Source organism: Corvus cornix, chromosome 1 (genome assembly GCF_000738735.6).
Source record: "Corvus cornix cornix isolate S_Up_H32 chromosome 1, ASM73873v5, whole genome shotgun sequence".
In the NCBI taxonomy this organism is placed as follows: Eukaryota; Metazoa; Chordata; class Aves; order Passeriformes; family Corvidae; genus Corvus; species Corvus cornix.
The window spans coordinates 100,261,097-100,284,713 of record NC_046332.1 but is presented as its reverse complement, the minus strand read 5'-3'; the positions used below and the strand labels follow the sequence as shown (position 1 = coordinate 100,284,713).

The following is a 23,617-nucleotide window of genomic DNA, read 5'->3' as shown; positions in this document are numbered from 1 at the left end:
GTGACAGGTCCCCAAGGGACTGCTCACACACAGTCCCGTGAAATACTAGCTCAGTACAGAACCTGAACAGAAAGTTAAGAATTATGGAAAAAATAATAACCAGAGGGTAAAGTATGGCAGTGCCACACCACCACTGCAGCGCATGCGTGTTTTGAGTAACACTTCAGCTTGGTGAGCATTGTGTGTGCGCTGGGACTGGAGATGGCACCTGGGGGTCAGGTGGGACAGCAGGAACTCAGAACTTCCCAGAGTAGGGAAATGAAGCTGGTGAAGGGTCTGGAGCACAAGTCCTGTGAGCAGTGGCTGAGGGAGCTGGGGGTGTTCAGCCTGGAGAAAAGGAGGCTCAGTGGAGACCTTACTGCTCTCTACAAATCCCTGAAAGGAGGCTGTAGGGAGGTCTCTTCTTGGTCTCTTTTCCCGGGTAACAAGTGACAAGACGAGAAGAGATAATGTTAAGCTGTCCCAGGGGAGATTTAGGTTGGACATCAGGAAGACGTTTTTCACAGAAAGGGTGATTAGACATTGGAATAGACTGCCCAGGGAGGTGGTTAAAATAAGACTGGACGTAGCACTCAGTGCCACGATTTAGTTGACAAGGTGATGTTCGGTCATAGGTTGGACTCGATGATCTCGCAGGTCTTTCCCAACCTAATTGATCCTGTGACTCTGTGAGCTCGTAGCGCCGGCTCCGTGAGGGGCCTGCGGCTCCATGGGGCGGCTGCGGGGAGCGGGGCCCGGCGGCGCCTCCCCATGACACCACGCGATGGCGCCGCGGGCCCGGGGAGCGCCGGGCGGAAGCGCCGAGGGAAGCCGCGCCGAGGGAAGCCGCGCCGGCCCTGCCGGAAGGGAGCGAGGGAGCGCGGGAGGCGGCTGTGCGCGGCTGCCCTCGCCCGCCGGAGCCCCGCGCTGCCCGGGTGGGTGGGGGTCGGCGGTGCCCCCGCGCAGGCTGCGGCCCGGGCCTCCCGCCCGGGGAGGGGGCCGGGCTGAGGGCGGTGGCAGCCGGGGCGAAACGGCGGCGGGAGCGGGAAAGCGAAGGGCTCGGGTGGGAAATGTGGGAGCCCGGGCGCCTGGCGGGGCCAAGGGCGGTGGTTGTGGCGCCGGGCGGTGGGGGTGGCGCCGGTACGGGCGCGGGATTTTGCCGCTTCTCTGCAGTTTATCGGCCCCGGGCCTGAGGCGGCGGGGAGGGAGCTCGGGCGAGAGCGGCTCTCTGTGCGCTGGGGCCGGGGGCAGCGTGGGGCACAAGGCCTGTGCTCCTGCCAGCCTTTGGATATAATTGTGTGCCCTGTTTGCAGAGGCGAGAGCTGCTCATCGCTTCTGCGAGCCCTTTAAGCCACTTGCCGGGGTCTAGACACGACATCTGTGCGACCAGGAAATTACTTATGCCTTCAAAAGCTGTACAGGAGAAATTACTTATGCCTTCAAAAGCTGTACAGGAGAAATTTTATCCTCTTCCTTGTTTATGACTAAACTGACCAGCTATATATGAAACATAAGCTAACTGGGCTACTGATAATTGTACAGCTTTTAGCATTTCATTTTTTCCCCTCTCATTTTTGGCCGAAGTAGCTTTTGGGTCTATGGCCTGGAGCTCAGGGAGAAAAAAAAAAAAAAATAAACAAACCTCTTTTGGGAAGGCCCAATGGATTACACTGCCTCGGTTTCTGATCAGGCCAAAAGAGCTGTAGTACATATGTTGAAGTTTGAGAACATTATTTGGCATGATGTTAATTTGTTTCCCTTCCATTCACAGGAGTTGCTACTGTTGTTTTAAGGACATTGATGTGGACATCAGAGTGATAGGTGGGTCTTCATAGCGCTCCTGTTGGGATGAGAAGCAGCCATAACTGTATCCTAAGTGCTGGACAAGTATTTACAGCCATTCACAAACCAGAATGCAGTGTATAGTGTTGGGAATTTTTACCCCTTCTTTTGAAGAGAAATAACTTGCTGCCAACTGTCCCAGCAATCACAGGCTTGTGTTTCTGCGTGACTATAACTAGGGCACTTCGGTATTAAAGTTAACGCCATAGCAATGCACAGTGTTAATCTGAAGCACAGAATATTAGACCACTTTTCAGACATTTCCCTCTTCTGGTGATAATTCTGCACCAAGAGTAAGCATCTGAAGTATAAAATGAACCTGTGTTTATGGGAGAATGCACACTATTGATGTTGTTATGTTCACATTTTTTTAGCTAGTATGTACTAGGGTGAGTTCAAAATATACAGCAGAAAATTATGTTTAATCCCTAAACTGTGAAATTTACTGCCAGGGGATTTATTGGAAACACCTATTACTCATGGGGGTTTTGGCTTTAAATGCCAAAACCAGTTTGGAGATGAAAAAAAAAAGTGTCTGAACTACCACTTGCTGAAATCAGGACAAATGTACCTGGAAAAGTAATTCCTGTATAAATATGTTAGTGTCACATTTTATTGAGTATCTCTTAATAGCCATTGCCAGAAACTGGATACTGAGTTAGGGTAGCTCTGGCCTGACTGAAGACACTTCTCGCTTCAGGGACAAAAGCAGCAGTGGGCAGAGGGGCTGGTCAGCTGGCTGTTGTTAGGGACACTTCAAACATAGTTGGCTTTTTTATGAAAGCTTTGTTTTCATGTGTTTTGTTGAAACCTGCTGAATTTATTGAAATTCCACCTTCCTTTAATAACATACGATGTTTTTTACCATAATGTCGTGCAACAGGTTAGTATAATCTTGTGTCAATGGATGTCCTAAATAGTGGAACCCTCAGTGATCCTGCACTGGGCTTGGGGCTCTCCCTGTTACCTCCATGTGGCCACACTATATCCAACACACCACTAGTCTGTCCCAGAGTGGGACTTACCAAGTTATAAACCCCAGTGTGTTGAGGTGTGTCTCACTGTATGACAGACATTGTCTCAATTTCTGTTGGCTCCAAGGGAATTTAAACACTGTCATCAGATTTATTTATTTTCATTAATGCTCAGCTGCCTCAAGGGGTAAGGGGACAGATGTTTTGATGAAAGGGAGTATGTCCCTGATTCATTTTCAGTGGAGAAATATTTTAAAACTGGGAAAAGGAAGTAGAAAAATATTTCCATCATTAATGATCAGTATAAGCAAACAAATCTCTTTCCCATTTTAAATTGTACATCTGCTGGTGAGTTTCATATGTTCAGTTGGTTCATATTTTATTATTTTAAGTATAAATTGTAGAAGTAGAACTATTACATTTATTTTCTGCTGCTTGTCATGTTTCATATTTTATGTAGTTTGTTTTGGAAGAGTAATTCAACTGAAAATAAAACAAACTCATTTTTTAATTTAGTGTCCTCACTTGCAGCATTTTTATGCTCTGCTTTATATTTGTAGTATAATGTTTCATAAATAATTTATAAAAGTAATTAAAGTTTCTGTGTTTGGCAAAACAGGTTTTTCATATTTGGTAAACTAATATAGTTGGATGGTTTTGCCAGGGATTTTCCACTCCTTCCCTTTCAGAAAGCATATGTACATGTTGTGTGTTAATAATAAAATATCAGACTTTACCAATTACTGCTTTAAAAAATTATTTACATCAAGCTCAATCCTGATTTCTGTTTATTCTGAAGCTCTTTCAATGAATTTTTTGCTGTGTAGGAATTAGAGTGAATATGAATATTAGACACACCTACTTTTCTGAAGTGGAAAATTAATGAATCAGCTACCATGGGCTTAGGTTTTTAAGTATGAGAAAATAGCATTATGGCAACCTTGACAGTATTTAGATGTATATGGGAAAGAGACAAAAAGTATATGTGTACATCATGAGAGAGGAGATAAAAGTTTTGAAGCAGGCTATGGTTGGAAATGAGATATTTGAAATGCACAAAGAGGGATGGCACAGCAATCTTTATGTGTGGGGGGGGTTTGAGTGTTAGAAGTCACTGCTGTGTTTTGCAGTTATCTCAGTGCTGGGTTTCCTTCTTCCTCCGAGCAGGCAGGAGAGAATCCAGTGACTCACATGCTTTGGTTGCCTAATGCCTGAATCTGCAGCCTTTGCTGGCATGAATTGTCCCATCAACTGGAGTGGGACTGCTCCTGTATGCAGGGCTTCTTGCAGACAGATTGGTGTTACCAAGGGTTTGAGCTTCTGGGGTTTGGAAAGGACAGTCATTTGCTTTTGTGTTTGCTGCATGATTTGCATTTTCTCTGACCATTCCATTCTGCTTTCATGCCATGTGGCTTACCTTAAGAGACAGAAAGTTGTCTTTAATCAGTATTGTTAAATGTGAGGTAGAACACAACCAGTGTATGTACTATATTCATAGGCATTTTGAAAAACCCTGGTGTTATCCTGGTATAAATCTATAACAGTTTTAAGTGCTGTCTTGGCTATATTCCAGTGTTTCTGGGAATAGCATTTGACCATATCGTAAGAGTAGCAATAGGTATTTTAGTGTACTCCATTTCTGTTACTTTTCACTGGCACTCACCTAAAATAAAGTTCAAGTTGAGGGTGAGAATGTCAGGAGAAATATGTGAATGAAGCAGCTAACCTATTAGTGTAATAAAATAATTGTCAGATAAGAGGAGATTAAGAATATTTCTCAGTGATACATACTGGTAAACCACACTAAAATGTTGGTGATTATAAATCCTGCGTGGTGGCTGTAGAGCTCTTGTTCTCCCTTTCTACCCCCACAACTATTTTTCCCTTTTTTATTTTTTTCCTGTCCAGCTGTTCCTCTTCCTTAAACCTGTTCCTCACATTTAAAAAATCTGGTTGCAACTTGAACTGACCTGTGTTTTCTTCATGGGAGGCAGGAACAGATGCTGGAGGGGAAAAAAAAAAAGAGAAAGAAGGGGCTGTATGTGGTCAAAACCACTGGTTAAACAGAAACCTTACTGCATGAGTGGAATCAGGATGGGTTCAATAATTTGCTTTTTTTATACAAGTCCCTGTGCAGACACAGCTAAAAAGTAAGAACAATTTGTTTCCTTTAAGTTTATGATTTTTGTTTGGCATTAACTTGGAAAATAAAGGTTGTGGGAGCATAAAGAAGGAGAAGAGCAATGGGAGGAGTGTTCAGTTCCAGCATTTTAGACTGCATTTTGTAGAAGGCTCCCTTTTAGCTTTCTTCCTGTAGCGGGGAATTCTAAAGAATTGGATTTTTACTGCTGCCAATCAAAATCTATAAATAAGAGACTTCAACTCGCCACAACAGAGAAGGGATATTTAACAGCTGTAGGTCATAGTACTCAAATGTAACAAAAAATACATTCAGTGCCTGTGACCACCTTAATATGTATATTTTTATGAATTAAAAGGCTACTATTTTCTTTTCTAGTTCACCTTGATCATCACCAGAACAAACTCCACAAGAGATGGTAAGAGATCTTTACAGGTTTCTATGTGATAACTTAGTCCCATTTTATATATAAAATGCATATAAACACTTTTACTGAACTGTGAGTGCAGACATGTAAAAATTAGAAGTAGCTAAATTGCTTTGAAAATAGAATTCAGATTACAACAATGCGTGATTTGTCTACTCCTGGGAAGACTCCAGAGAAATAACAGGAGAATAACAGAGGACTCTGATCATTTGCCTTAGATTTATAGCTTTTGTTTCCTTGAGGAAATCTCTTATTTCCATTTATTCCACAGCTGAAAAAGCACAGACACAGAATTAAGTGAGACTAAAAGTGTTCCTTTCCCTTTTCCACCCCAATGTAAAACATGTCTGTAATTACTTTTTTAACAGATGTATTTTTAAAATTCAAATGTAAGAGTGGTTTTCAAGGGTCGTTTTCAACATAAAAAACCTCACAAAAAGTAGTTGGACAAGCACCAGCATCATAGTTCTGTCTGCATGAACTGGCTTTTTGTCTTCCTTTCCCCTAAATTAACAACTGGAGCTAGTCAGCCAGACAAATCAACCAACTCGATTCCAGAGCTTTCAGTAATGTCATCAAGTTCCTTTTTAGAAACATTTTAGAAGAACTGGAGATAATTTTTGAGCTTTGAAAGAATATATTGTCTTCTTTGCAGATATATAGAATGTAGGAGATACCTGCTTGTGTCAAGCTTCATGGTCTTTCAAAACTCGATTTTAAAGTATTTTCATTTTTAAGGAAGAAAATAGGCAAAATGTTTTAAAAGTAACCTGTTAATGTATCAGATTTGATAGCAGGACGTTCTCATCTGTCTGCTGAAGGATGAGGAGTCAGTGTGACATTCTTAAGCAAAGGGAAGCAGTAAATAAAACATTGTTCATCCTGGCTGTTAGGTAGTTGGATGATTAAGGATGAAGAAATTCCATATGGAAGGCAGATGCTTTCCTTCTACCCACTCATCTTGGAAATAAATGCTCCAAAATGCATGGTGGTGTAGCAGTGCAGTGTTAGACCAAGAAGAGAATATCAGTGAAGTTTCATCTCCATGAATTCTTTCTTTTCAGGAAGGATGAGTTGTCTGCACTTTTAAATCACAATAACTGAGCTACACAGCCCTTCACAAATAGGTTACAGGTTTTGATCAGGAATACCTTAAGGAATGCAAGTTTGTTTTGGAGGGTTTTCTTTATGTACTCTATTAGCTGAAGGTATTTTGATTCTGAGAGCACTTAGCAATGACTTTAAAAAGATACAGCATTGCTCTCTTATGCAATGATGGGCTCCATTTTCCAGAAAGAAGTGTATCATGAGAGTTGCAATTATTAGTCTAAACTCACTAGCATTTGCATTATTGTCTGAGAACCAGAAAGTGGAAACAAATATAAGTAAAATAAATTAGCCTCTCTGGATAGTGTTAAATGGAAAGTATTTTTTGGTTTGAGTTTTCTTTTTTGCCTTGGGATTTCTTTCCCCCAGAGAATCATTCTTTTAAGGGGACCAAATTGCCAGTGCAGATCAAGAAAACAGACTTAAGGATTTTTGTCCTGTGACTAAAAAAAACTACAAACAAACAAAAAAACCCAACCTTAATAAAGGACTGTAAATGTTACATTCATGTCTGAAAACCTCAGCTAGTTTTGCCATAGTTTTGAGTGTTTGCCAAAAAATGGTTTAATTAAAATTTTCCAATTTAAAGTAGAGGCATTCTGTTGTAGTCCAGATAAAAGATTTTCTATGGAAATTAAGACATGAGGGAAAGCAAGAAAATATTTGCTATTTAGTTTACTTGTTCTAGGCTCTAGTCTACTTTATGGCTTTTTTTTAAGATCCTCTATTACCCTGCTTTTTGAGAGTAGGATGAGGGGGGAGATGAAATGGCTTCTATGAAGGGAGCTTAAGGCTAGAGGGACTGTTGGGCTTTGTAATTCCTGGTGAAATCCAAACAGCATGAAACTTTTTTAAGGAAAACTAAGATTAGCTGGAAGACAGGAGAAGGTGTGTTACAGTATGTTTCCTTCTATAGAGCTATTTTTCTCTGTACTTTATCAGTGGCACTTTATTGCCTCTTTTCATGTTCTGGTTGGTGATGGATACAAAAGGGAGATTTACTGGCAGCTTGCATTTGGCTAAATACAGTCTTGGTTTTGATTGAGGCCACAGTGGATATATGAACTTGTCTGAATTGCTGTTTGACCTTTCCTGAGAAATTTTGGCAGGCAGATGGAGGAAATACATTACTGGAGGAAATACGTTACTGGATAAAAATGAATGCATTTGTTTAATAGAGAGGAATTTTAATCTCTTGTGTTTTCTGTCTGTGAATTTGGAAATCAGGTATAGCTTGCAATAGCTACACCTTGGAGTGATTCAGTTCTCACAACTCATGTGAGTGTCTAAGGAATTGTGGAATATATCCACACAGTGTATTTCCTAAAAAGAACTGATTCCCACTGTAGTAGCATGAACACTTGGAAAATACCTTCTGAACTCTACAACTTCTCTATTTCTAGTTCTTCACTGGTAGTTGTGTTGATGCGAAAACAGTCTCTTGTAGGAGTAATGAGGTGTGGTGCACATGCATAGTGCTCACACATGTTGTTTTTCAAATCTCCATGTTCTGTCATAGGTAAAGGATGACTAAGGATTAAAAGGCAGCGTTGTGCTTGCATTTAGTTGCTCCCCTCTTTGTTTCTCTCTCTCTTTGTACCTCCTTTTTTTGGGGGGGGGAGCATTGGAGCTGTGGTGTGTGGTTGATTTTTTTGTGTTCTTTCCCCCTCCCCATGTGTTTTGGCCACAGGAAGACATCGAGCCGTGGTACACTCAGAAAGTGTACACGAGGTACTGGAGACACTATGACTTAGCCATGCGCTGGATGCGTAGGCACCAGAAAGCCTACAGGAAAGCCATGGAGTCCTTTTATCACCTGCCGTGGCATCCGTGGCATCCTGCTGCAGCCTCTTCAAGCAGCCATTACTCAGATTGGGGTGGGAATGATCTCCCATATACCCAAAACTACTCTTCCAGCTGTAGACCACATGTCAGAGCTCCATATTATTCAGAAGCTCAGCAGTACACAGGTGCCTACCAGGAGAGGGAGGATGCTGACAAGGATTCTGAAATGGAAGAGGATGCTGAAAGGGACTCTGAAATGGAGGAAGACTCTGAGTCTGAAGGGGAGATAGAATATGACTTGAGCAATATGGAGATCACAGAGGAGCTTCGCCAGTTCTTTGCAGAGACAGAGAGGCACCGAGAAGAGCTGCGTAAGTCTATGCTTGTTCTGTGTTTTGTGGTATTTGGTGGCCATAACATTGAGTGCTGGATGGCTTCAGCATTTACAGGTTTTGTAAGAATTCACAGAAACAGGCACTGCAAGTGAGCCAGCCAACCAGAATGAAATAGGCAGAACTGATGGGTGCACTTAAGTACCACTCATCAGAAGTAAGTTTCAGAAAATGTTTTGAATGTTTTCAGTGAGAGAGAGAAAATTATGACTGCAAAGAGAATAACGCTTCTGTCCAGAAGACAATATTAATCTTCAGTGCTGAGGAAAAAAGTTCCAGAATTGTTACGGTTAAATCTAGTTAATATGCTGTATGTCTGAGGGGGGAACCCACAGGAAATGCTTCACTGCATCCCTGAACCCTAGAGTAAGCCTCAATGTGTTTTATAGCATGGAGCAGCCATTTTGTTTGTTATTCTTTGGCTAACCAGACAGTAAAGTTTCATGACCCTTTCTTTTCTTCTCCCCTGCATCCTCTTCATTATGTACTATACCACAAGTTTCTCTTTGTTTTGCATCTTGATCTGGACCCAGGTCCTTTGGTAGGGAATGCAAGCCAAAGCCTTAAGATTTTTCTCAGATCTTGATCCTCTGAATTATTAGTGATATTTGTTTCTGTGAAATTCTTATAAGAAGTAAAGGATTATTCTGTACTTTATTGACACTTTACTTATACTGATGTTGCAGATAAATTTGTTATCTGTTTTAAGAAAGCAGCATGATAAAAAGAACTTTCCTCACATGACTCCAGTAGGAAATACCTAGAATGAATGTTTAATAGAGCTTTCTCCGCTTCTCCGAAAGAGACAATGTTCTAAAAACGTGTAATAAAGGCAGTGATTGGAAGGGAAAGAAAAAGTGGTTTAAGTTCTTTGATCAGCAGGTATCAGAGGGTGAGCTGTAACAACACAACTTCACACTTCTCATCAGTGTGATGCACAGTTGATGTAGTTAGCAGAGGGAAGTGAGTTAAGGAGCTCTGTGGTAGTGCCTGTCAGGAAAATCCACCAATGCCAGAGGTTTATGTCCGAAAAGGAGACGGAGGAGTCCTTCAACTTTATTGGAATAAAGGGAGAGAGTCCACCAGAGCACACGCCCATGGGTTTTCTCTCTCAGGGTTTCGGAGGGCACAGCCTCCCTGTTACCCTAACTCCCGGCTGCATGTTGCCCTCTTCCTTTCCCCGTTGGCTGTGGTACTAGGAAGGTGCAGCCTTCCCGAACTGGCTACCCCATATCCCCCTGTTGAACCTACTGTTTTACCCCAAAGCTCAGAAGTTGAGGCTTGTGCGAAGCCTTGTCTACTTCAGGAGCCAAGCTGCCTGGTCCCGGTAATGAACCTGCTGCCCAAAGTCAGTAGAGGCATTAAGACCCGTGTCAAAGACGTTAACACCCATCAAATTGTTTGTAAAGACATTAGCACACATATTTCCTCTCATGCCTGACACGAATCTTTTTCTCATCATTCATTTGCAGAATCAGCTTGATGTTCTCTTGAAATGTTCTTTGATGAGCTACATGATGCCTTAAGACACTGGGCTACTTCTGGGAATGAAGAACATTTTTTTTTTATTTATTTTAACTATTATGATTAGTGGTGTTTAAAGGTTTGTGACTGATATAAGGTGGCATCCTGGAAACTGGGAAATCAGGGCTTAGAGATGTTCTCTGTTGCAAATATCCTGTATGACCTTGGTAAAGTTATTTAGTTTCTTCCTGACCCCTCACTGGCTGCTCTTTCTAAAAATATGATTTGATTCTTTATGATGAGCAGGTGAATTGGGAAAGAGGTTTGTGACTCAGAATACAGATTTTACTTTTGTTCTTTCCATCACAGTGGTACTTGGAGCCTTTTGGAATGATTTGGTCTCTGCTGTGTGCTATGTAGTAGCCTAGTTCTGGATGAGTGTAACTCCATGCAGTTCAGTGGCACTATTGCAGATCTTCATGCAAATTCAAGCAGGCTCTGGTCTTTCACTACTGCATGCCTCAGTTTTTTTTAGTAGCTTCCCTGATAAAGTGAGGATATTACTAAGTAAGCATCTATAATTCCTCAAAGCATGAAAAAGTCAACAAGTACTTGAGTTAAATGAAATTTAAAAGTGACATAGAAATCTAGGGTGAATGGTGCTTTCTAAATGCTAATTTTGTGAGTAATTAAAAATACAGTATGATCTTTTTCGGCAATAATTTTTTCTTGCATGGTGAGGGAAAAGGAGAATAGAATAATTCTTTTATTCTGTTGAAGTTTCTCAAAACAAGAAACATAAGCAGCAGGAGGAGAGGAAAATCATTATTTCCCTGATGATGTGGAAACAAGCTGGTATGGAGACTGTGTTGAAGGCACTACTACTCTACTTTAAGAGGTAGTTTTATTAATTTCCCTGATTGCTGTTTATGAACAGAATTAAATTTAGAGGTTCATTAAGCAATCCATTATGATGCTATATCACGTTATATCTTTCATACTGTGTTTAAGAACAGTTGTCATTCTGTATTGATGCTTGAGAAGATTGAGATAATGCATCCGCCGAAGAAACCCACAGTTACTTGAGTCTTTTGTCTTTACTGCCTTTTCCTTTTAATCCCAAACTGCATGTCCTGAGCATGCCTACCTTAGGAGCAGATTTATAGAGAAACTTGGGTAGCATAAACCTCAGTAATTCCTGCAATTTAGTCCTCCATGTATGAAAGAGACATTTGTAAGGGTGAGGCAAGAGTTTTACATAGCCTTTAAAAAGAATGAGATTGTTTGGATGTGCTACAGTGGAATACCAATAGAGACCTTGATGATCAGTTAAAGCAAAAGCCAGTCGTTAGGGAACATTAAGGGGAAGATTGTGTCTCATGTTTTCTTCCTCTGGCATCAGTAAGGGGCTCCAGGTGGAATTCACATCCTCTGACCACTGCATCCTGGTACTCACTTGGGAGAAGACACATAGCTTGCTCTTCTTTTTAAAGCAGAGTTTGCAAGAGTTTGATTCACATTTATGGGCAGCTTAATGAAGTGTGAGTCACAAGGGAACAGAGCAGCAATGGGGCAAATAGGAAGGGGAATTTGGCACATAAGGAAGGGGATACTAATCTTTGTGAAGTATGACCTCCATTAGTTTGGTGTTTTTCTAGCCATCCAAAATTAGGAAATACTATGCAACATTAATGCAGCTATTTTGGACATGTGTAGTGAGTCTTGATTTTTCAAATGAGATATAGCTGGTTCCCACTCCTCACCCACAGATATCTCGTCAGCATGTAGAAGGATAATCAAATGGATTAAAAGGAATCCTAGCTGATGTCAGACTTTTCATTTATAATGGCTAAGCTAGAACTTGCTGGAGGTAAATGATCACAGACATCAGGGGATAAGATCTTGGAACCTTTAACTGTGAAAGACTTAAATAGGCCTGAGGTGTAGGTGGGAATGAGATGGACTCAATCTTGGAGGTCTTTTCCAACCTTAATGATTCTGGGATTCCATGGTTCTGTGAAAGGCATTTGAGCCTAGATAGTGACATACAAGCCTTAATGCTAATTGCAAATAGAAAACCTTCAAAGATGAGAAAGAGTTGTGTCAGACTAGCCAAAGAAGAAAACTTCAGATTTATTTCATTTATTGGTAGCTGCCACCAACTTGAAGAAGAAGCAGATTCCTAACTTCTGTAGGATTTTTTGTTTTGTTTTCACGGTGGGCATTTGCAGTGATTGGCTGACTTGCAAAGTAAGGGCTTTGAAACTGGCAAGCTTGCTGCATGATTTAACACTTCTGCAGTGATATAGTTCACAACCAACCTCTTCTAAAAAAATCTTTTTTTTGTCTCTGAAGTCACATCAATTTCTTACTAGTTTTTATATTGTATCATGTGTTGTAGTCAATTACGTGTTCCTGGAATGCCCAGAAGTAATTATGACCAAAGTTTTGCTGAGGCTTTATGAACTCAGACATACTAAAGCACTACAAACTTATCTCATATTTTAGATAGATGGTGCATTTGGTTAAAATGCCTTACAGACAGTTTTAATTCCTCTTCATTTGTTTCTTCATATGCAATCATATAGTGATTCTCTTTTTCGGATGGTTTTCTTGTCAGGCTGGTCTGTTGTTCTGGTTCTTCATGTAGCTGGTGATCCAAATACACTCTGCATCTTGGGAATGTTTATGGTTGCATTTAAGTTTTCCCTCCGGCAGTTGAAAAGCATGAAGTTGTTTTCCTAAGTTATCATACCGGTCAGACCTAGGTATGGGAGCAGATTCTCCAGGCATCCTAGATGTAAAGGACAGAATGCAGTAAGTTGCTTTTTTTTACATTTGCAAGAATTAAAAGGGCAAAAACCAAGAAAGGAAGATTCACAAACCTAACAGTTCTGTAAATTGTCTAATTGCACATTCTTATTACACTTAAATTTAGCCTTTGAAACATGTAGTTTGTCCTTATATAGTTTTTCTTTGTTTCCTTTTGAATATAAGAGAAAGTCTCTACTATAATTGAGTGAATACAGCATTGCAAGTACATTGAGAACCATTCTGTAGTAGTTAACAGGACACAGACAGAATCCTTTCTTTAAAAACAGAGAAAAGCAAGGGGAAAGTACCATCATGTCAGTTCATTACTGAAGGATAATAGTCTGTCATTTGTTAATGCTGTGACTAGTTTTTTCCATTAAAGCCTCTGTTTGTATTGCCCACGCATACCCTCCAGCTTTTCCCAAAAATAATGTCTCGACTTAAAATTTTTTATGCTAGATGGAAAATATTTTTTTAGAAATGAAAGGAAATGGTGAATGAAGATGTTTGTTTCAAAACTGCAGTCTGTAGGCTTTTTCCCTCAGGTTTCTTTTTCTCTGAAAGATGATAATTGCCTCTGCCTCTTCTGTGAAGAGGAAGTAATGGAATTTTCCATGTTTTGTAACTTGTTTGAATCGTACCAGATCCAGGAAGCTTTTGGTTTTGTTTAAAGCCTGCGTGCCTCGTGGCAAGTAGACTTTGATTTGGGGGTTTTGCCACCATATTTTCCTTCTTTCCTTCACTTTTGGTAAATGCTTTTTCCTGTTTTAGTCTGCCTTTTCTTCATAAGACTGTAGCTCAAATTCTTGAGCTAAAGACTCCTGGTCCCCACCATTTCTTTTTCTTTCTTCTTCCCTACCCTAAACTGTCCAAGCAGTGTGGATGGTGAACTTTTACATATCTACTCAACTTCCCTGGCTTTAACAGCCTTGGTTGACAAACTTTTTGACAAACCAAAAAGCCTTGTTTGGCATGAACTTTAGCCACAGTCTTCAGAAGCTGAGTTGCTGAAGCTTCTGAGAAATGCCTGTGAAATAAGAGCGCTCTCTGCAATATGTGTGGGTGCTTGAGAGATGCATTTGAAACACGTTCTTTTGTGAACTGAAGAAGCAATGTGAAAGTTACTCCTTTTGTACCACATCTCTGATCCTGATGATTGAACCTTTTGTTGTGTAGCAGCAGAATCTTCTCAAGTGCACACACTGTGTCCAGCATAGAGGTAGTGTTATTTGGTATGGGAAGCAACTGGAACAACTGAGAAAATGCCTCCTTACTAGAGAAAGAAGGAAGAGTGCCACAATTTTCACTGCTTTCATATTGAAAACTAATCTCTACTTGCAAAATTAGTCTGGAGAGCAACAGTTGGGCACAGTTTTACATGTTTCATGACAGACCAGGTTATCTTTATACAAAGTTTATGAATTTGGAAACACAGCCATATGTAAGATATCTGATAGTCAAGAAAATGTCCTTGGATCCTACGCTAGAGACAGAATTCGAGCTTAGGAGAATGTGTAGCTTTGCTGTGTGAACCTATGTGTTGCTGCTGCAGGAAGTAATGAAAGAGAGACATTAGAAAGCTGGAGGTGCTGCCGAGGAAACTGCGCTTTTGGTGTCACCAGACCAGAGGCAGTCAGAAATGGATATCCTCTGCTGTGTGTTCTGGAGAGTTGGGGGGAGTTAATACATATATCTGGAAATTATATGTAAAGTCTTTCTTATTTGTACATGCCTCAGAATGAGCCTGTTTGACAGTGTTGGCACCCCCTGAAAGTACACCAGAACAAGGCCAGGCTTTTTGTTTTCTGCTAAGGGATGCCACAGATTTCAGCTCCTAGGTGGCGTCTGTGGATTCTGTGGATCAGGCTCCCGTGTATGCAGCCTGGAGACTTGAGTGGAGCTGGGACCTGGAATGCCAGTTCCCTACCTGCCAGTGGCTGTACTGGTCTTAGTTCTTTCTAAGCATGCTGTGGAGTACTGGTATTCGAGTTACAGCAGGTTTATAGCTGGGAGTGTGGGAGAAGAAGCACATGTGACTCAGTGTGACTGTAGTGTAGATGATACTTGAAGAGGAATGCCAAGATGTTGAACACCTCTACTTCCTCTTACATTTGATGGAAACGAAGAATGCTGTCTTAATATGAAAATACATATTAAACTTCAGAAACCTGTGTTTGAAGTTGTCACCCTTTGTCTGCCTTGTGTTCCTCTTATTGTAGTGAGACAGTACATACACTAGGGGGCTTGTTGAAAGTTTCAGTTTATTTATCTTTATAAGGGACTTTGAGTACCTCAGCAGGAAGTAAGCAAAAGCCTCCAGTGGTAGAATAATGAACAATATATCTGAGATGATTGTTCTTTACAGACCTTTTGCTTAACAGTTAACTTAGTTGTCATCCCTGTTGCAAAATGCATCTTGTTGACAACATCTTTGCTGAACAAATACAGAATTTCAGCTAATCTTTCTCCCAGAAAGCTATTATCCCTAAGTTGTTCGTGAGTCAGTAAGAGAAGTCTGGTAATCTTGTATTATTGTTGCCCTGGTAAATCAGTGCTATGGTAAAATTCCTTCTGACTGGACTTGTCATGAGGATACAGGAATAAAAACAGGAGAGACAAGTCATTGCTTCTCACCATCTGAGATGCATTTGATAACTGTTTTTTGGTAGTTGCTGATTACAAAAGGATCCCATGGAAACAGGTCAGTAGCTTGCTCTGATGGATCAGCCATTGGAACTTTCTCTTTGCAAAGAAAATACATGTGGTAATTCAGTTTTAGATCACACAGAGTGTCAGTGCCTGTTTTGTGTCCGTGAGGTTTCCAAGGATTGAAGGTATTGCTGTGACATATTTGGGCTCTGCAAAGTTTTAGCAAAGAACCAACAGGTGGGCTCCAGGGCTGAGGCCACATGTCGAACAAGGAATCCTTCCCCAGTCTTATTGTAAGAGTGAAAATTCCTTTCAGAATGCTGTTATGGAAGATTGCTTCATGTGGAAACAGTTTGGTGTGGGAAGATGCAGACACTACTTACACTCAGAACTGGTGCTGGTAATTTTTTGAAGGCAGGTTTGCCTGCTTGCTTATTCCATTAGCATCTACAGCTGCTCTGAGTGGCTCTTCTAGTCTCCTTTTCATTCTTTGTCCCTGCAGGGAAGCCCGTGAAAGCAGCTGCAGCTGCTGTGGGAAAGAGCAGGTGAGACCATGCTGACAGACACAGCTCTAGGGAAAAGTGGCATAAAAGCATCTCTGTGCTAATCACTCAGCTTGGGCAGTCTGTCTTCACAGTTTATGCACTTTCCCCTAAAATTCCTCAACTACTGGTTCCATCTGGGTGCCACATGCAGCATTTCTGGATCTCTAAATGATCTTTATTAGGAGAGAGCTGTATCTTAGATCTCTGCTGATAAATCTGAATTCACCTGCTTTTAGTGTGATACTTTCAACCTTGTAAGTGGACAGTGACATTGTGGGCTATGAAGTAAGTGTTTCCTTACACAACCTATTTTGATATCTACTGGGGGAGCTTTTGTTGTAGAAAGAATGTTTCATTTCAAGGCATTCAGCACTGGAGTAATAGTGAAAACCAAATGCCAGACACCAAGGTAAAAATTGATGTAATGATGATGTCTGCTTTCTACACTCATGATCTACAAAATCTGCTCAGAAGTTGCAACAGAGCATGGCAGCAAAATCCCTTGAGTGTTACACCTTTTAGGTCTCTCTGTTATAAAGCAAATCCCCTGTACAGACAGATTTGCTTGGAGACACATAATTTACCCCTGCGAGTTTTAACGGGGTGTTGTTAATGCCAAGATTTCAGAGGCACCATTTGCTTTTCAGCACCTCTCACTGTGCCTCAGTTTTATCAGAAGCATCCAGATGGAATTCACATCCTTTGTCATTAGGGAAATGTGGGTGCTGGCATGGCAGAAACTGACAGTTCGGAGACTTCCATCTGCCTGGGTCTTTTCAAAACTCATTTCCTTGGATGCTAAAAATCAAGTGAGAGACAGAGGTTGTTAGGCCACCCATCTCAGACTTGGGTGGCCTGTACCGACTTTGTCACAGCCTTGAGAGTGCCACTTGGGACTAGATCCACAAAAGCTTATGGCATAGGTGGAATTCAGAAACAAATATCCCAAGTAATAGTCTTTGTCTTTCACATATGCCTTCCAGGAAGAAAAAAGCTAGTCATTTATACCCAAAGGATAATACATCTTGAACCCTAAGGATACAGGGGAACATTGTCCCTCTTGTCTTTCCCAGTGACTGGGTTGAGCACCTGTGCCACCTTGTGATGTCATTTGCTGTGAAGCTTACTCCGAGGAATCTAGAACACCTCCTGCTCTAGGAATTTGTGTCCATTTTCTGTTTATTTTGACCTTTAATACAGGGGTGATAGCATTTCCCTGTCGCTCAGAAAAATAGAGAATGTTGGTATGGTAACATACTGAGAAACACTTGTGAAGTACCCAGTACAGATCAATCCAGCTGTTCATCAGTGTTACAATTGTTACAATTCGTGCTGGCCTCCAAAGTACCCAAAGCTGTTTATGTAGTTGTCGGAATTTCCCCCGATATTTCCAAGGACAAGTGTCTGAAGTTGTCAGAACACTGCTCTGGTACACTGAAATCATAGAGGTAATGTAAAAAAAATGAAGGCTAAACCTTAAATGGGTATTTTTACTGAAATAAATAACAGGGGTGTTACACCTTTGAGTGTTATTGTTCAAATTTAGCTGGCTAAGAATCTCCTGGGTTTAATTTCATTTGTAGTTGCTGAAGTGATTGTTGCTCTAAAAGTCAGCTCTGTATTCACAGAAATTGTAGTAACTTTGCCAAGTAATGTAGGTCTCCAAAGAGCATGCTGGGCCTCAACTTTTCTGTGGTTGTTCAAATGCTAAAACCAATGCTGCTGTTCTCACTTTGTACAAGCCCTGCAGAATACCTTGATTTCTAGAAGGTCTGCAATTTCTGATGTGGTTGTGGTGAGCGTTGGAAGACTCACTTTAAAATGCATCAGTTGTTATTTCCTTGGGATTTTTGGCCACTGGTAAATGTAGAAGAGTCCAGACTGTGAAGATTGCATCATCTGCAACATGCTGATGGAGGAGGTGTTGAGGTGGTAGATCGCAGAGCAGCTGGCTGGCTTTGGAGGAGTGCAGGAAGAAGCATCTGCATTTTTCTGATCTCTCCATTTCTACTAGGTGATGCTGGTGATGTGTAGGGGTTTGTATTCCCTGCTTTTGCATCCTTCCCTTGGCGTTAGGTACTGACGCCCTGCTCTGTCATGAGCAGGCTGTCAGACTAGATGGGCTTCATGTAAAGTCACTGAAATACTTCATTCATGTATGAATTATCCTGTTGAAGTAACAGAGAGGAGATAGGGAGCTCCCAAGTACTAAGAAGTACAACTTAACTTTCTGCCAGGTGGGATGCCAGCTGTCTCTTTTAAAAGAGAGTGCTCAGACTCATGCTCCAACACCATACCCTGGAACTACTTCTGAAGTCAAACATTCCCATTATGTGGAAGGTACAATAAATGCACATCTGCAGGTTTCTTCTGGCATATTTCCCCAATGTTTTTTGTTGTGTTTTTAATACTGGGCGTAGCAATTACCCTTGTGTTTAAGTATACTTAATTTAATTTACTAGAATGCTGAAATGAGCAATGAGAAATTCAGAAGGTCATAGGTAAACTTAGGTTTCCAAAGCTACCCCTCAGCCCTTCCTTTCACAAATTGTGATGTGTTTCACTGATTCCTTTAGTATGACCCTTTTTCCAGATGTCTCTTTCCAAATTCTTGGTCGGGCAGCACACATAGCAGCATGGAGGAAAAGTGTATTTACTTGCTGAAATTAATTTTCTCTGGATTAGACCTTGTTATTTCATTCTGCATGTCTGTGGTAATACTGAATTTTGGACCTGGCAGTTAACTGAAAGGTCACTACATAGCCTAAGTATACTTCCTTCCAGAAAATCAGCAACATGGTTGCAGGTTGCTCTCCAAAAAAATGTTTTTCAAGTGTTTTTGATAAAGTAGCTTTCTCATATCAAACAATGAACCAAACTTGAATTCAGCACTGTAGTATATCTGGAATCAAAGAAATTTCAGTGTGAAGTTCAAATTTGTGAGTTTGATCTAGAAGACTGACACAGGCTACTTTCTTTCTTTTTTTCCTGAAAGCACCAAACTCAGTATTATTTAGCTGTCTAGCGGCTCAGTGCATCGTGAAGCATTTTCTTCCAAGTGCATGTGTTTAATTTCTATTCAGGGTACACATAAAAAATTATTGTGAAACTCATGTTTCTTCAGTGTTCTGGTTTGCTTTTAAAGTAACACTTTTAAATTTTAACATTTCTTTGTTCAGTTTTCTCAGACTGTGCCATAAATGTATGTGAAGACATAGTTATATATAGATTTAAGTAATCCTTCTGTTTACTCTAGCAGTGTTGTCTTTGTCTGGTGTCAGCATTGTTGCCATCAGTAACAGATTGGAGTTGTTTTGGGGGATGGGAGTGCAGAGTCAGCTGGTCTGTATTTAATCTTATTGAAGTAGACTTGATCCTTACTAGAGGCAGCTGCCAGTGCCTGATCCTGTACTAATTTCTAAGCAGTGGTCAGTCAGCAACTTCCTATCAGTTTAATTCTGTCAGATGGCACCAGCATACAGACACCTTGGTGCCTCTGGTGTGATACAGACCCCTGATTGCACAGGGCTCACCTCTGTGTTTTCTAGCCTTCATCAACAAATCCCTGATTATGAATTACATTTAGAGCAATCAAATTTCTAGAGCAGGCTTTCATTTGAAGTTCCAACTGACTAGCTGATTGTTTCATGTTCTTGGGATTTAATTGTTTCAGTGCATTTTCTGGTTGGGCTGAAAATATTCCTTTTTAAGGGTTTCACTGTGCAAGGTAATAGAAGAAAAATAAAAGAAAGGTGATTTGATGTTTAGCTGGGCAGTAACCAGTGTAGCTTAGTGCTAATGTAAATATGGACATGAAGGCTTATATTATTTCTGTGTAGGATCCTTGGCAGTTTGTTTTGGAGACCACACAACAATCCTTCTTGGGTTTTAATCCTATTTCTAAAACAGAAATCGGCTTCTTTATTCTCCAGTTAGCTGTATAACTTTCTGCCAGTTACTTAACGCAAATAACAAAATAATGTGAGATAATTAATTCTTTAAATTATTAGATTCATTTTACAGATTAATTACAGTGAGACATGTGGTTAATTAATTTGGAAGTGACGCATACACTAAGTAGCAAACCTGAAAGTGGACCACCTTCGTTCTAATCTTGCTTTCTTGGTTTCTATTAATTTTTATTTCAAAGGTAGTTTTTCTCCACTTGCTGTGTTGGTAAGTAGTTTTGCCCTGTTTCTACAGAACTGTCCTCTTCAAAATGTGTAGAAAAATTGAAAGAGTGAAAGAGTAGGTATTGGAGTACTTCAGATTTGCAAAATCTGCTTGCTGTCTGTTTAGACAGCCTGTTGCAACTGAGTCTGTCTGAGGGAGTCCACTCTCTTACCTGAGATTATTTCCTGCTGTTACCAATAGGTTTCAGTTGAGCTGTGCTTCAGTAAATACGACTTGATGCCAAAGCCAGGCCAGGCAATTCTTCCTATGCATTCACTCCTGCTCTGGTGTTTCCAGGGCACTGAACTGTACTAGAACTAAATACAATGTTTTGGGGTTTTGTTTGTTTGTTTGGGGGGACTGGTTTCGTTTTTTTTTTTTGTAGGATTATTTGTGTTGCCCCTTAGACAATTGTAACATCATCCGTGAGGGGCCTGGGAGCTGGAGCACGCAGCTAAGGGAGGAGAGCAGAAGTTGCATAAGCTGCTTTTGTAGCTGAGGAAGGAAAAATGTCCATGGAACCATGGTTTCAGACTGCCACAAGCTTGCCAAGGAATCACATCTGCTCTTACTTCAAAGCCTGTAAGAGAAAGTTTTCTTTTTTTCTTGAGAATATTGCGTTGCTTGTAGATATATGTGGTGAAATAGTCCATTTCTTTTAACTCATTCACTCTTCAACTAGCAGATGGAAACTTTGTCCGTGTAGATATTTGGAGCTTTCATATCCTCAGCATTTTTGGTAGTTCTCTTTCATGGTCATCATGACTGGTGACCGAAAGCTTAACATTGCAGGCAATTACTCCCACCAAAAGTAATTTTTATTCCAAGTTAGTGTTTTCCAGTCAGCTACAGCATTTGATTTTTCTGTATAGATGAGACTGCTGGCATAGTAAGATAAGGCCTAGCTGTCTTTGGAGATCAGACTTCTGTTAAAAATGGGAAAGTTACATGGTGTCATGGGGAATCCTTTTGTACACCTTTTGCAAGCACAAAGTTTTAAATTTAAGAATAAGTTTAAAAAGAAGTCTGTTTTCCCCGAACCAGCTTATGTCTAGAGCAAGGCTGTTGATTCTGCTATAAAATCATCATTCTCTTTCAGCATGTTTCCACAATTTCTGTAAGTTACTTAGTGTTCCATAGGAACCCTCCAGCAAGCAAGACCACGCTGTTTTTAGCAACCAAGAATATTTTATCTTTATAGATGTGGGGGTAAGTCACAATTGTTTGTATCTTGCAGACTCCCACTGATGGAAACTCTTGTTCTGCAAAGCTTTGCACTTGATAAAGAGTAGTACTTGAGATTCCAGCCCTCTGGAAATCCAGAGCTCTGCGGAGCTCTGCAGAAATTAAACTCCTTGAATATCCTGTTTACAAATCCTGATTTAAATCCCTGTTTTGGTGGAATTCCTTGAGGCAAAGATCTTGATCTTCCATGTTATACCCATTTCATGAAAGTATGGGCGCAATAAAATGGTCTGATTCTATCACCTCAAAAAAACCTCTTATGTAGGTTTATGATAAAGGTATTTGGCTTTTCTAGGAAGATGAAGAAGCTGGCATTTTGCATGGAGGAGCCTATGTGGGCAGAACACTTAACACAGCAGATAGGCTCGTGGGAAGTGGCATTCAAAAAGAGAACTAGGAGTTTTTAATCAGTATAAATGAGTAGTGGTTTTAACTGTTAGTGTGGGCTGCTCAAGATCAGCTCAGGTAGCATTTAAGATGAAAAAGCTTGCAAAGTGCACACACAGCAGTAACAGAAAATAATTCATCATTTAAAATAAACAGACAAATATGTGAACAGGGTATAGTTCAGTCTGAAATCATGGAAAATTAAAAACACATCAAGACTGGAGAAAGTGCAGTATTTCCTTGAAAAATAGTGTGTTAATTAACTAAGCAAGCAGCTGAAAGTCAGTAGTGGCATTTAACGCTTGGGAGGAGCAAGCCCTTGGTTTCTTACCTTACCTACCATTGTGTGGGGCAGCACATGGCAGGCTGCTGAGTGTGGGCACCTACAGACCTGTGGGGAAGAATGTCTGAATAAGAAATGTTGTCAGATGCCATATGATCACAGGCTCCAGTGAGCTGGGGGTTGGATGTATAAATACTGAGAGCTAAAAATGGTACAAGAAATCACACAATGCTGGGTATGAATCTTTCATTAAAAATCTGACATAGATAATTACTAATTACCCTCTCTACTTCTATCTCCTTTTAATGTTGCAAAGTCTCTCCATGGAGATTTCCATGGAGGGAATTTCTTTGGGTTTTGGTTTTGAAGTTGTTTTATTTTCTTTGTTTTGTTGGAGTTTTTCTTTTAGTAAAAGAAGGATAAATTCTGGACAGGAATTTTATTTTTTTATTACTACTTAAGCTTCGCAAAGGATATCACAAAGAAAGAAAGAAATGTAAAGTGGATCAAACTTACAAAAAGTGTGTGGCACTTTCCTTTTTATAAAATAAGAGAAACAAGGCATCTGAGTTTCTAAGGACCTATGGGGAAAATAGCTTATGTCTTGAAGGGCTTAGGTCATAGTCTTGCTGAAAATATGTAAGAGATCATTTGTGTGCCTATGAAGGCCGAAATGCAGTGAATGGCTAATACTAGTTACTGTTTCTCCTGCTTTTGGCAGTCCCTGAGGATGGAGGTAGTTGTCTGTATTTGTTCACTTTTCAGCTAGTACACGCCAGATTAAAAGTCACCCATAAAAAGAGGGAAAAGTGGTGAAGGGAGAAACAGGAATCGAAAACTTTCTTTCATAAGGCCTAGAATTACTGATGATGGCACAGGACATGAGTTAGGTAGATGTGCTGGTTTTGGCTGGGGTAGAGTTTATTTCCTTCACAGTGACTGGTATGGGGCAGTGTTTCAAATCTGCACTCAACACAGGGTTGATGATACAGAAATGTTTTTGTTATTGCTGAGCAGGGCCTACACAGAGCCAAGGCCTTTTCTGCTTTTCCTACTGCCATGCTGGTGAGGAAGTTGGGGAGGCATGGGGGACTGGGGGGAGATACCGCCAGGACAGGTGACCCCAACTGACCTAAGGGATATTCCAGACCATCTGACATCATGCTCAGTATATAATGTGGGGGGAAGAAGAAGGAAGGAGGGGACATTTGGAGTGATAGAGTTTGTCTTCCCAAGTCACTGTTATGTGTGATGGGGCCCTGCTCTCCTGGAGATGGCTGAACACCTGCCTGCCTCGTAAAAAAAACACAAAAGAAAACCAGAGGGGAGCCTCAGCTCTCTGCCTGCAAGAACAAAAGGCAAAGAGTGAGAGCCATGAGGCAAAAGAGAGCTCTGCCTGAGCAACCCCGAG

The 23,617-nt window shown here is 40.8% G+C and overlaps 1 protein-coding gene across 1 annotated transcript in view; it reads left to right on the top strand.

Annotated features, from left to right (window-relative positions):
* Positions 1 to 799: 799 nt before the first annotated feature.
* Positions 800 to 23,617, top strand: part of GEMIN8 (gem nuclear organelle associated protein 8) — a 37,183-nt gene continuing 14,365 nt past the window's right edge. Inside the window, exons 1-4 of the mRNA XM_039550704.1 lie at positions 800 to 914; positions 1,751 to 1,800; positions 5,314 to 5,353; positions 8,160 to 8,625. Coding sequence (XP_039406638.1) covers positions 5,351 to 5,353; positions 8,160 to 8,625 — 469 coding nt within the window. The 5' untranslated portion in view covers positions 800 to 914; positions 1,751 to 1,800; positions 5,314 to 5,350. The remainder of the gene's footprint in view (positions 915 to 1,750; positions 1,801 to 5,313; positions 5,354 to 8,159; positions 8,626 to 23,617) is intronic.